At 52.8% G+C, this 13,372-nt stretch overlaps 1 protein-coding gene across 1 annotated transcript in view; it reads right to left on the reverse strand.

Annotated features, from left to right (window-relative positions):
- The window catches only part of SAP30BP (SAP30 binding protein), a 36,166-nt gene that overhangs the window by 4,509 nt on the left and 18,285 nt on the right, over nt 1–13,372 (reverse strand). Inside the window, exons 4-7 of the mRNA XM_025860037.2 lie at nt 8,308–8,350; nt 3,325–3,413; nt 1,064–1,155; nt 225–285 (exon numbers count right to left, since the gene is read on the reverse strand). Of these exons, the coding sequence (XP_025715822.1) occupies nt 225–285; nt 1,064–1,155; nt 3,325–3,413; nt 8,308–8,350 (285 nt within the window). The remainder of the gene's footprint in view (nt 1–224; nt 286–1,063; nt 1,156–3,324; nt 3,414–8,307; nt 8,351–13,372) is intronic.

The raw sequence follows: 13,372 nt of genomic DNA on the forward strand, positions 1-13,372 counted from the left end.
ACTGAGGCCCTAACCAAATCAGGGCCCCGGGGCCAGGTCTGTCACTGCAATCTCTCTCCTGGACTATTTCAGAGCCACGGGGGCTCATGCAGGGGAGCCGGGGACTGAGCTCTTCAGCCAGCACTACCGCTACACGGTCAGTGGCTCCAGGCCGAATCCAGCAGAGTGAGCACAGGGCCCTGGGCAGCCCCCCTCAACCCTCCGCCTCTGTGTGCAAGGCATACCTTCGGGTAGTTGGTGCCCAGCTCATCGATTGCACAGAACTGGATCAGCTTCTCGTAGATACTGAAAGAAGAACAGCAGAAGGCACTGAGCAGGCCCTAGTCCCATGCCTTGTGTGGCAGCAGATTTTGAGAGATCGTAACTGTCTAGTTCCGGGGCTCAGACGAACCCTTTAAACCATGTGAACTGTTCCAAGCAAACTTTCTGATAGAAGAGGAAATGTTCGCTGGCCTGACATTAAGTCATTCCTAGTCCTCCCCACTCCCAGAGCGATGGATCATTAGCCAGGCGCCAGGACAGGCATGGTGTCCAGGTGAGGGCTGTGTTTTTTTGGTCTTATCCAGACAGCTGACCTACAGTTTGTGGGGCTAGGTTGGGGCTACCATACACAGGGCCACATAAGGGCTGGGGCAGGTCCCTGATGTCACCATACTGGACTCTTTACCACGTGTGCCACCTGCTCGGGCCTTGGATGGAATAAAACCTGGACACAGCTCTGTTCCTAAAACCTGTCACCTGCATGCAGCATCAGTGACAGTTTGGAGGGGAAAGAGGAACCCACAGGGACTGTCTAGTCCAATTCCCTCACTGTAGAGATGAGGAGACTGAGGCCTTGTGCGGCTGTATGCCTTAGGAGCAGAGTGAGGAGGAGAACCTAGCTCAGGCCTCTCGGCGTCCGCTCTTCATCCTGGTTTCTGTGTTACTGCAGTCTGGGTGGTGGCCCCTTTGGGCACAGGTGGGATCTTAGCTGGGCTTCTCCTTGCCACCTCCACGGGAGCATTCCAGTCCCTAGGCCAACAACAGTGACTCAACTGACCCTGTAGGCCCATGGGAAACTCACCTGGGGTTCCGAAATTCTTTTTTCCTTTGGATAATGTAGTTCATATCCATTCCTTCCTTTACCTTCCGCTCATAAAGCTTCTGGATCTTGTCCTGTGGAAGAGAAACAGAAAGGCGCTTATGACACTGCCCAACCTACTGGCAATCCCAGCCTGTGGTCACATGTGCTGGGTGGAGACCCACAGAGCCACGCAAAGCCCTACTCCAGCCATACTGTCTTTCTCCACCCAGCCTGTGACCAGCGCTGAGCACAGATAAAATAAACCGAGACCAGTCTATTTTCATTTTGCTTTCTCCTGACTCCCTCTAGATGGCTGGCAGAGGGAACAGTAAAAAGGTCAAGGCAGAGAAACCACAGAGAAGACAATGGATGCCCCCCTCCCCATCAATCGGCTCCTGATTCATCCAAAGAGGATGGGCAGGGGGGCTCAATGATGGTTTTGAATTTTAACACGGGGTTAAGTCCTCAGTGGGAGACCTGGGAAGGATACGTCCTTTCAGCGGAAGGAAGGAGTAGTGTTTTTTGGATTTGGCCTCACAAACTTCCCAAAGTGTCCTTTGTAGGGAGGTTCACAGATGGCCAGCCCCCCCGACAGAGGCACTGTCAGGGTTCAAGAGCCCATCTCATTAAAAGTCCCCCACCAGACCCCTCCTCTGGCTTTCGATGGGCAACAGGAGAACCACCTGGCAGAGATCCAGGCCAGTCCCACAGGTGTCTCAAGGCCCACAGAGAGGAGGCCGGCGGCAGTTGGCAGCCGCACCACCCAACGCGGGAAGAGGCCCCAGAAACCCGAGTGTCAGGGCAGAGTCACCTCTGAGGAGGAGCAGTCTTACCCAGCAAGGCTGGGGCTGGCCCAGGGCAAGGTCTCTCTGCAGCCTCCCCCACTAGTGGTGGCTAAATGCACAGACTCTCCAGAAGGAAAATATTTGGGGTACTCTTCACCTGCAAGAGGAGGTGGGCAGGGCTGGAGGTCCTGTGTGACGCCCCTGGGGTACATCAGGAGAGGTGATCCACTCCCTTTGTCAGAAGGCTGAATCTTTCTGCCGAGACTGGCCAGAGGAAGCACTGAAGTGCAGAGAGAGGTTTGTAATACATTTACCAGGGAAGAGACGACCAAGAGTGACAAACCTCAACGTTTATCTCTTCAAGGGCAAAGCAGGGAGGCCTCACACAGAAGGCTCAGGAAATTGAGGCCGACCTGTATCTTACAGATTACTTTCCTGGGTTTCTTGGGCCATCAGATGGGTTCTCCCATTTCAGGTCATCTAAAGTGTTCGCTTAAGGTCATGGTTTCTACCATTAGGAAGATCTAAAAATGAGAAATACACTAAACTTGAAGGCTGAGCCAGCTGGTTGTCTCTGTCTGGCAGACTGCTGGACTGTCCCTACAGGCTGTGGCTTGTTGCCTGGCGGGGAGATGAGGCGCTATGCTCATGGACAACTCAGCCAAGGGAGGAGACTTCTGGGAAAGGAAGAGCATCTGTACTGTGCCCCCCCAGCCCCGACTCTGGCCCTGCCCAGCCAGCTGCATTCCGCAGCCCCGGGTCCCCTTAGTCATCCATCTGGTAGGATGGTGCCCTGGGCCTGTGTGCAGCCAGAGGCGCCAGCAGAACCTATGGGATCAAAGGCAAGAGCAGGTGGACCGGATGCCCGCAATGGGCAGCCCTGGGAGTCTGCCCTTGTGTCCGTCTTGAGTTCCACACACAGGGGAACCCACAGAGGGCCAAGGAGAAACAATCGCAGGTGCTGAAAAGGAGGTGCAAGGCCCAGCTGCCCCCCGAGGTCCTGCTCCCAAGGGAGTAACTGCACTAAATGCTCCAACTCCTTGGAATTTCAAAACCTCAGGCCAGGTCTGTATGCGATTCTGTCAGGAGAGGCGGACAGGACTCTTAGGTACATCAACGCTTGTGTTTTTGCATTTCTATAATCTATTTTCCATTCTCACGGTCCCTCGGTTTCTTAGCAAAGTTCCCCGTTGGTTCAGCTGGGTCGCACAGAAAACGGCGGTATTTTCTCCATCTAGGCTTAGGACCCCACTGAGGGCGAGCTGGGGTCCCACTGGAATAGCACCAGGGGATGTGGCAGAGGGCAGTTGGCTCAGAGCAAACTCCTGACGAAGGCTAAGACAGGTAACCAGGACGTGCGGGGACCTGCCCGCCTGGCTGTCTCTCCTACAGAAGGCTATTGAAGTCAGACCAAACTGGACACCTGAGCAGCCCTTCTCCCCCACACGGGCCGTGGTGGCCGAGCTCCGCACTTACTTGTAAGTGGTTCGAACACCTGCCAGGGGGCTCGGGCGGGATCTTGATTTCATCGGGTGACATGTTCCGGACTCTTTCAGAAAAGGAGGCTGTGAGAGAACAGAGAGAATTCCTGTGGATGTATGTCGGGGGTGGGTAGGATGGGGCTAAACATGGTTAGGGAAAGAAAAGGCACATAAGACCTTTCCAGGGAGAGAGAAAGGCTATGAAACAGTACAACGGTGTTCAGAGTGGCCCCTCTGTCATCTGAGTTGAGATCGAATGACCAGAAGGAGTCAGCCATGTGCCGACTCACGGGAAGAGAAGTTCAGGCAGAGGGGACAGGTGTCAAGAATGTGCGCTACCATGTCCCAGCAGTGAACTTTTCAGGAAAGGGTCTGTCCAGGGTGTGCTGGTGAATGTCTGACAACCTGCTGGGGGAGGAAGGGAGGAGAAGCTTTGATCTGCAGCATCTGCCAGTTTCTGGGGTATCAGCTGATGCTCCTGTTGGTGGACCCAGGCACAGGAAGAGAGGGGAGCACCACCGGCTGACAAGGGGAGCCAGCTCCAGTTTCCCACTGGCTATGTTCCTACAACACCCTCCCAGAATTCTGGAAGCTCTTGCCCAAGATAGAGGAGAGGGAGTTCAGAGTTCCTCTAGGACTCAGAACATTAAAAACGGCCTTGTGCATAAATGATGCTTTAAAAAATTACCTGTTGGTTATGAGCTTAGTCCTTTTAAAAATAAACCAATCAACCCTCCTTTGGTCCACCTCATTCTTGGGAACAAAAGGCCTGATTCTGATGTGAAGAACCACAACTCCCAAGGGCTAATTCCCCTGGAGATCGGCCACTGCCCACCCAAGTTGCCTGCTCGCTCTGCTCTCCTCCCTGTAGCCTCTGGCCACCCCGGGCCTGCAGAGTGTGCTCTGGATCGCTCAGACAATGCACTGCTTGTTTTAAGAGTCTGCCTGCACTCTTTAAAACATTCTCTCATGAAAAGGACCATACAATAAGCAAACAGCAGGCGGAGTGGGGTGGGGCAGGATGAAGGGAAAGAATGAACAAACCAGCACCAATAATACTCAGCAAGTACTTACTGGGTACCCACTGTGTGCCATGCCCCGGGAAGACTATTTTTTAGCCCTGAGTAGCTGCCTGGACTGGCTGCTGATAGCCTAGCACAGCCTTTGCCTTCTTCTCTCCCAGCGCTGGGTTAATATTTTCCTAGCAGATAAGGTACTTGGATCTCCACTCAGAGTTTCACTATTACTATGAAGAACTCAGTGCTGAGCAGGGCTGAGGGGACGGCTCCGTGGGCTTTGCCAGTCTCAGCTGCTGCAAAACACGCCTGCACACACTGCAAAGCCCGAGGCTGGGGCAGAGTCCCAGCCCGCTACACGTGCCAACTCCCATGGTCGGCAGCGGGTTCTCACTGCATGTGTCCTGACAACACCAGACCGGCCATTTTGGGTGAGGGAAAGAGGACAGAGAGGGAGTGACCTATCCTGCTGTGGACCCGGGACATCAGTGCAGCCCAGGAGCGGTTTCCACCAGGGGACTACGTGCTCCTCTTTGCCCGGTCCCTTCCTTCCGTCTCCTGACTCTTGGAAGCAATGGCAGAACCCAGATCTGGCTGGAGTTCAAGTCTCATCCCAGCTTCCCCCTTCTTTTCAGCCCTGGGAGGGGCTGGGGTTCTCAGCCAGAGGCTCAAGCAGGCTGCAGAGGCCAGATGAAAGTGGAATTGGTCGGGGTGAGCTGGTCCTCATTATTTCAGCAAGGCAAAAGCAAGGAGGGCCCAGGCAGGCTTTGGGCAAAAGCGAGGATGGTGAAGCTCTTCCTTGGGGTGGAGAGAGAGAGAGAGAGAGAGAGCGAGCGAGAGCGAGAGAGAGAGAGAGAGAGAGAGAGAGCGCGCAAGCGCACAGGATGGGGAGACAAAGAATGCCCTTTGGCATTTGCCGGGAAAGCCTTTTGGAAAAACAGGGTGTGACACCGTTGCCATAGCAACCTAACCACACTAAGTCTCAAGTGGTGTATAGTATGACAGGGAGGGAGAGCCCCTCCTGAGCTCCCAGGTTAGGAACAAAAGAATTCCTATGAAGTAACTGGCAAGTGAAGGGACAGTAGAAAATAAGGTAAAAAATTTTCCACAGCTTCCAGGAGCAATCTTTCAGTGATTCTCTTTCCTAAGTCCCAGCATGATTTGAAGTAGAAGACATCAAACCCACAAATATGGTATTTGTGCAGCCACAAAGCCTCAAACCATTTTCCCAGGAAATCTATCGAGAAATGTGTCCAGGCACTTGGGGCAGCTTCAGGTACCGTGGCTGCTCCTGGGTGTGCTGGGGGCATTCTAGAAGGGCAGCCGTACTCAGGAGCTGAGAAGTGTACCTCGGTGATTCACCCCCGTGCTCCTCACCCAAGCGAGGAAACAGTCATGGTATCCATAGCTGCCAGGTATGAATCTGAGCAGGAGCAGCTCGTCAGTTGGGCTTACGTAATGGTGGGGAGTAAGGAGTGCCTGGGGGGTACTGTGGGGCTGGGAGCGGGAAGCAGTGGAGTGCTCTCTAGTTCACCAGAGACCTGGAGAACCCAGCTGGATTACCACCCCAGGCTGTTGTTCCAGGCATGACCACAGGGCATCAGTGGGGCATCTGGAGGGCATGCGCACTCAGCTCTGCAAAGAAGCCACGGTGCTGGAGAGACCTATGAGTTAGCTTCTCTGCTTTCATTTGCTCCATTAAACCTGGGGCTGTCTACACATATGAAAATCCTTCCCATATTGGGGGAACAACCCGAGAGTCTTATCTCCAGAGGTATTAACGAAAGGAGTTGAGTGCAGATAGAGCTCAACTATGACCTCATCAGTGAGAAATGGTAGGAGGAACCAAGACTATGAGGCTTCAATACCTACTGTGGTGAATGGAGAAAGAAACTATGGGGGTAACCCTACAGTGAAAGAATATACTTAGCAGTCAAATGAAACTATAGATATGCGCAGTTAACAAGGAAAGATCTCAAATGGTAAGTGAAAGAAGCCAGACAAAAAACAAGATGGTCATTTCATTTCTATCTATGGTTCTCAACGGGGGGGGGGCGCAATTACCTCTCCCAGCCCCCAAGGGGATGTTTGGCAATGTCTAGAAACATTTTTCCCTGTCACATCTGGCAGGGGGAGGGGAGCGCTAAGGGCATCCTGAAGACTGAGGATGCTAAAACATGGTGTCAAACACAGGCCAGGCCCCCACGACAAGGAATTCTCCAGCCCAAAATGTCAAGAGTGCCAAGGCTGAGAAATCCTGCTCTTTAGGAAATTCTAAAAAAGGCCAGACTATAGTGAAGAAAGGAGATCACTGCTTGCCCGAGGCCAAGGGAGGAAACAGTCTGCAAGGAGAGGGGTATAGGGGATATTTTGGAATGATGGAAAAGTTTTTTTTTTTTTTAAACATTTATTCATTTTTAAGTTAGCTCTAGGCCCAATGTGGGGCCTGAACTCGTGACCCCGAGATCAAGAGTCGCATGCTCTACCAACCGAGCCGGCCGGCGCCCCTGGAGTGACAGCAGTGTTTTATACTGTGATTGTGATGGGGGTTAACACTGACTATATGTATCTGCCAAAGCTCATCAGATGGCACAAAGTGGCAAGGAGAGAACAGGTGGAAGTTGGGGGAGGAAGAAGTCGGGGTGGAGATGGCTGATGTGCCCCCCACCCCACTGCTTGCCAGACACCACGGTCTCAAGCAGAGCATTGGGCTCCCAGGCAGGCTGTTTTCGGACCCCACAACCCCACCCCTACCCCCAGTTTCTTGGGAGTATACAGCAGGGACTGGTGAGGCGGGGAGGGAACAGGAGACTGAGGCTCCGGTCCATACCTGCCCCTATGGATTACCCACTCGCAGGAGGCCACGCTTGGCTTCCTCTGTCTGCAAAGCCAACGGGTGCGTCCCCTGAGGGCTATTTTCTAAGGAGTGAACACTAAGGTCTAGGAAAATTCTGGTTTTTATAGGATTTGAAAGACCTACACTCAGGGATAAAGGCAGAATCCCGCTGAGGGTCTGGGCTGGTCACCGTGGTACGTTCCTACCCAAGCCTTCCTCAGAAAACAAATGTAATGGAACAAATTTTAGTTCTTTTAGTTAGGAAAACCAGAACGGGTCCCCACCTCCCATACCTCATGAAAGGATCTTGTCCAAAAACAGGACAGATCCAAGGGGCTGCAAGCCACAAAGACTCCATCTGGACGCGCAGGAGTAGCTTCTGTAGGCCGCATTTGCAGCAGCCCCGGGTAAGCAGGACCCATGCTTTGTGAAGGTTAACGGAGCAGGCAGGGAAAGATGGTCACAGCCATCACAGAGAGCGAGGGTCACCCTGTCCATGAGGTTAGGGCAGGCTTTGGAAGAGCTGTTACAAAGTCCACAACCAAACTGACAGAGTTGAGGGGCTTTCTAAAAAGGATTAGGAGGCTGGGGTTAGCACAGAACTGGGATGACATGTGTGCCATTTTTCAGAAACATAACTGCCCTGCCCTCCCAAGTCACATAGGGTCCTAGACTCTGGGGCTATGAGGCATGTTCTCTCCTGGGGACAGAGCGAAGTGCCAGCAGAGGCCACATTTGCTCAGTGAGTACCCGAATATGCCAGCAAAGCGGGGTGGCGGCGTACAAGGACAGAGGACAGGCCTAGGGCACAAGGGGAACGCTCTCCCAGCTGAAGGAGGCCCTAAATCCGTCCTGACAACACTGGCAACCGACCAAAGCCCAATGAAATGCACCATGAATATGACTTTCAAAGAAGAATTGTTCCCTGGGTGTCTTACTCAGACATCTTAGGAAATGCCAAAGGCCCCCGAGAGAGCACATGAAGAGAAGGCTCTCAGGAGAACAGCGGTCTTGGCTGAAGCAGAGAGAAGCCCCATGCAGTGGCAGGCCCAGGCATGGCGGGAAGCCAGTTCACTCTGGGCAAGCCTCAGACATCTGCCCCTGAGACTCCCCCTGGGGTACTTACCAACTAATTCCTGAGGATCTCGCTTTTCTACTTCTGGGTTATCCTGCAAAAGAGAAACAGACACAAGGAAGTAAGCCCGGGACTCCTGACCCGCAGCTCCTCTCTTCACTGAAACCACTTGGGATCTTGAGGGAGGAGAAAAGGTGCAAGCAACACAAGGAATCTAAGAGCGAGTCGGTGCTTTGGGGGCCTTCTGGGACCCCTGAACCTCCTAAGCCCCCTCTATCATCAGAGCAGCCAAGATGCTCCACATGCCTGCTTCCGTCTCTCCTCCACAGCCTCCAGCAGGGACCAATATCCGCCAATGCCAAGGAGAGCAAACGCCAGCCATCCGTCACCTGGACACCTGGACTCTGCCCACCGTCTCCCCTGGGGCCTGGTCAGCCCCGACAATGTCACCCCTACCTGGTACTGAGGAAGCAAGAGATGGCAACTTTATAACCTGAGAATCCCAAGACTACAGCACAAAAGACTATCTGCTCCCAAGAGATTGTTCTCACTTTCAGTTTAAGCAGAAAAGGGAGACTTTTATCATCAGGCGGTAGCTCATGGAACCCTGGAGCGGGCATGTACTGGGCCTTTAATAAGTGACTGCCCCAGGCCCCAGAAAGGCCCTGGCACGGTGGCGGCTTCTCTCCTGGGCTCACCTCTCGACTCTTTACATTGGCTTTATCTCTCTCCAAAGAAAAAGCTTTCTCTGATCCTTTGCGCAAACTTCCGCCCTACAACACCTACTTCTGCAGGTCCTTCAGGGCTGGTCGAGTGCAGAAACCTAAGAGCAAACGTTTCTTATAAGATGGTTTTCTGGACTCGCTGTTTATTTCACCGCTCAGGGTAAGCGCTTCATCCAAATCCAAACCAAATCCACCTGGAGAAGGCTACGGTCCCAGCCCCCGTCACAAAGCCTGGGCACAGGAGGTGGGGTGGGGTGGGGTGGGGTGGGAAGGCCTTCCCTTGCTTGCACTGTCCCAAATGTCCACTGGCAGCAACACACCTGTCTTCCCCATCTCGGGGGAAACCTGGCCCCTCATACACAGTCTGATCAGGGCTCTCAAGTGCCACCACGTGCTAAGGATCAAAGTGGCAGAAGCTGGGCTCACAGGTAGCTATTGGATCTCCTTTCTTTTCCCTGTGGTGGTGCGGGGGGAGGAGACAAGACAGTAACAACTCTGAACAAAATGGGCACACGGCCACAGCTGCAGAGTCCTGCATACTCCACTTACTGAAGAAATGTTACACCAAGTGATGCTTCAGAAAGGAAGGTGCCAGGAGGCCACCAAAAGCCCGCCCTTGCTATGGCTCCCTGCCAAGAGCAGAGTGGTAGTTCTTAACCCCCTTCCCCAAAAAGTCCCTCCTGATTCTGGGACAGGCCCAAACCCCTCACCCTTCTGAACACTGCAGCTATTCATTCGACCTCAACAGGCCTAACGTCCAGGCCAGGCTGCTTAGCAACCTGTCTCCCCCGGCCACTGCCCCCTGCCAATCAGGTGGGCAAAGAGGAGGCAGGCCTGTGCTAGGGAACAGAGGGGTTGGGAGGCGTGCCTGGAGGACTGCCATGCCAAATTCAGGTTGGTCATCAATCAGCTGCTCTACAGAGAGTGCCCGTCTCCAGAGGCTCCACAACAATCTCTTTGTAGCAGTGACTCCCGAGGAACCAGTGTTAAAGAGCATGGCAGCAACAAAACCTGGGCCTGTAAAAGGTCCTTAAATTTTCCCTGTAGGGGACAGCTTTCTGGGTGCTAACTGTGGGAAAACATCAGTTAGGTACATCCTACCTCCCCTCCCCGGACCAGTTGGCGAGTATTCCAAGGACTGACCGTGAACCATTCAAAGGCCCCCTGGGGGCTCCTTCCCAAAGCACTGGAGGGCACCAGGCCCTCAGCTGGCCCGAGGAAGAAGGCAAGACAGCCATGTGGAATTCCACCGGGTCTACTACTCCAGAGGCACAGGAAGTTAGTCACCAAACACAGTGTCTCTTCTAAAGGGAAGATACTTGTTCACCCGAGGGCTCCTTGGGCAGGGCTAAGGGCTGTGAGCCACCCTGGGGTGCCCCCAGCGATGGGAGGGGTCGGGGTAGGAGGGGCAGGGATTCCTGAATTTCACAAGGTCCTCGCCTGGCTTAGCTAAGGATGGTCAGTCACATCTCAGGGAAAACAGCAATGTTGGGGCAAAATCACCAACAGGAAGGTGTTCCCCCTTCTTTCAGTCTCTCCTTTTTTGGCTTGGTTACTCATTCTTTCAAATTAATCTTTCTGCACAAATACAAAAAGTGATAAAGTTGACAGGCGGTTTCAACTTGTCAACTGGTCTACTCTTTGCTTTTTTATTCTTCTAGCAACGCGTGTGTGCACCAATGCACATACATGGGTGGGGCATGTCCAGGGTGTACCTGGAGCCCCATGGAGTCATGGACTCCTCCTACTCAAACCCAAACTCAACATCCCCAGGAACACCCCCTCCCCTGCAGAGGACTTTAGCTCCGTGATCCCTCCAAGCAAAGTGCCAACCTATGAACCATGGACCCAACTAGAAGTGCAAGAAGATTCCTTTGCCTTAAGAGAATCCTATAAACTGAAAATATAAATGAGCCACCATGGACTGGGAGCCATATAGTTGTGCACAAAGTTCTCCTGGAAAGACTTTGGAATCTGTGGTTGTTCAGAACTCTCCTCCCTGTCACAGCCACCCATGGGACACCTAGGCCCCGACAATGAAACAATGGGAATCTGTGCTCCTGGTGGCCACATCTTGTTAGGTTTTAGAATATACTTCTTCTGTCCTCCGATGTGAATAAGCTGGCCTGTGAGCCTGCTGAGCTCCTGGTCAGAATACTCCCAAAGGCGGCCAACAAGCCAGGTTCTTTTGGATCCAAAAGCAGTTTAACCCTACATCCTGCCCTGACCACAAGGACGCTCAGTTATACCCCACACCAAAGGGCCTGGAGCCAAACATCAAGTGTTCTTCAAAGGCGGATGAGCCCAGGACTTCAAACAATGCTGAAGAACCATCAGCCAGGAAGGAGAGTTGGGGGGAGGGGTCTGCTGAGATCACAGAGGATGGCTGTCAAATACCCCAAAGATGCTTTTTGGGACCATTTACCCTCAACTGTCCAGCAAGGTAAATTTCATCCAATAAAAGCAGCCTCAGAGGAAGACACTCCTGGGGGCGGAGGTGGTCCACACTCAAGACGAAGACCTAGAGAGACACCCTCCTACCAGTCATGCCTCAGATACCAGGAATTCAGTACAAAATGAACGAATCATCCATGATAGTTATTTTGGAAGGCAGCCATAAAAAACATCTGATAAGTATTTAATATGACACAGCTGAGGAGAGAAACGGAAGATTCACATTATTAAACTCCCAGTCGTTCAACACAACGGTTATAAACCCTCCATAGGTTCTCTTTGTGCCCTTAAGGAGGCTGGAAGGCAGCAGTTAGGAGGATACAAGTAAAAAGCAACAAGAAACCACTGTTCCTTTTCTTCTCCCAAGGTGGTGTATTAAAATGCGCAGGGGGTCCCTGTCTTGACTTGTATGAATCCATCCTCTTGGCCTCCAGGGGGATATTCTCAGTTGGTCAAAGTCATGAACTCAGCCAGGAGATCTATGTACCAGACAGGTGTCTGAGTCAGCCGGGAGGCACGGAACCCACAACCCAGAGACTGGGACAGACTGGATGCATGGCCCTCAGATGCAGTAGGCCGAGGGCTTCCCCCGCCAGTTCACTGGGAAGGTGTAAACAAAGCATCTCACTTAGCAGCTCCGAGAAGGAAAGACTAGGTAAACCACTTCAGCTGTCTAGTTCAAGTCTACTTAAGACACAAAGAAAAACAAAACAAATGCACAGCTTCTGAAGACGCCAAGTGACAACACGGGAAAGGCAGGAGAGGGAGTGCTGAGCTGGTCAAAGACACAAACTCTGAAGCAAGGCCTCCCCTCCTGGCTGTCGGCACTCCTCTAACCTCCCCAGGCTCCCCCTGAGCCTAAAGCCTCAGCAACCAGGGCGGCAGGGCACGAAGTGGCAGTGGCAGGCCAGGGGATGGCCCTGACAAACAGTGATCTGAACCTGCCCAATTCTGGTTCCTTAATCAGTTGTGTCCGAGACCTGTAAGAATGCAGCAGCCACAACAGGGGCCTCGTTCTCAGGGACTGCAGAACCTGGAATGTGGTTCCCCCTGCAGAGAATACAAAAAAGTTCAGCCACTCAGAAACTATGACTGGAGCAGAGGAAGGAAGTAGAAACAATATGGCTCCATGACGTGGGATAAGCTGCTGGGAGATTTAAGCTGGGAGGATTTGCTCAGCAGAGAAGTACCAGATCCTGGTCAAGAGAATGGAGGTTTATTTAGAGCCAACAATAAATACTTCATCAATCCTTCCCGGAGCCAACCCCACAAAGCACGCTCAAAGCGTCCGGCTAGAGACAGAGCAATGTAGCCTCCAGCAACTGGATTCTGCCAAATCTAGAAACGTTGCTTCTTTCCCCAGCTTTGGGAGCATTAGGCACAGAGAAAGTACTCTGAACAAAGGGCAGAGGGCAGCCTCTCCCCGCTGCTGGGGGAAGAATGCTACACACTGTACGTTTTCTGATAGATGATTGACATAATCCTGCTTCTTAAAAGTAGGTGGCAGCTGGGGAGGCAGACTGGTAAAACAATGCCTTCCAAATCTTCGATTCTCTCAGACCAGGGACTGGCCGAGTAGTTATTAAGTCCTGGTGATAGCTCACTTAGAAATGATTGCTCACTGTGGCCCGAGGCCCTGGGGGACTCCGTGCAGGCCATGTCAGCCCCCTCCTCCCAGCACAGAGCTGCACCAGGGCCTGGGGAGAGCTTGCTCCCTGGAACACATCCTCCCCACTCTTGCTGAAAGTAAGCCTCTTTGAGACCTTAGTCCTCAGCTCAAGAAGTCGTCTTCTGCCCCATCCCCACCCAGCTGATGAGGACGTTTGCTCTGTTCTGGGCCCTGTCTTAGTTACCACTGTGTTCCTAGCACCTGCAGGTTCGTGCCCTACCCACAACAGGTGTTCAAACATTGCTCAACACTGATGAAACACACACAC

The sequence above is a fragment of the Callorhinus ursinus genome, unplaced genomic scaffold (assembly GCF_003265705.2).
Source record: "Callorhinus ursinus isolate GAN/ISIS: 27379988/994484 unplaced genomic scaffold, GSC_fseal_2.0 scaffold68, whole genome shotgun sequence".
NCBI lineage: Eukaryota > Metazoa > Chordata > Mammalia > Carnivora > Otariidae > Callorhinus > Callorhinus ursinus.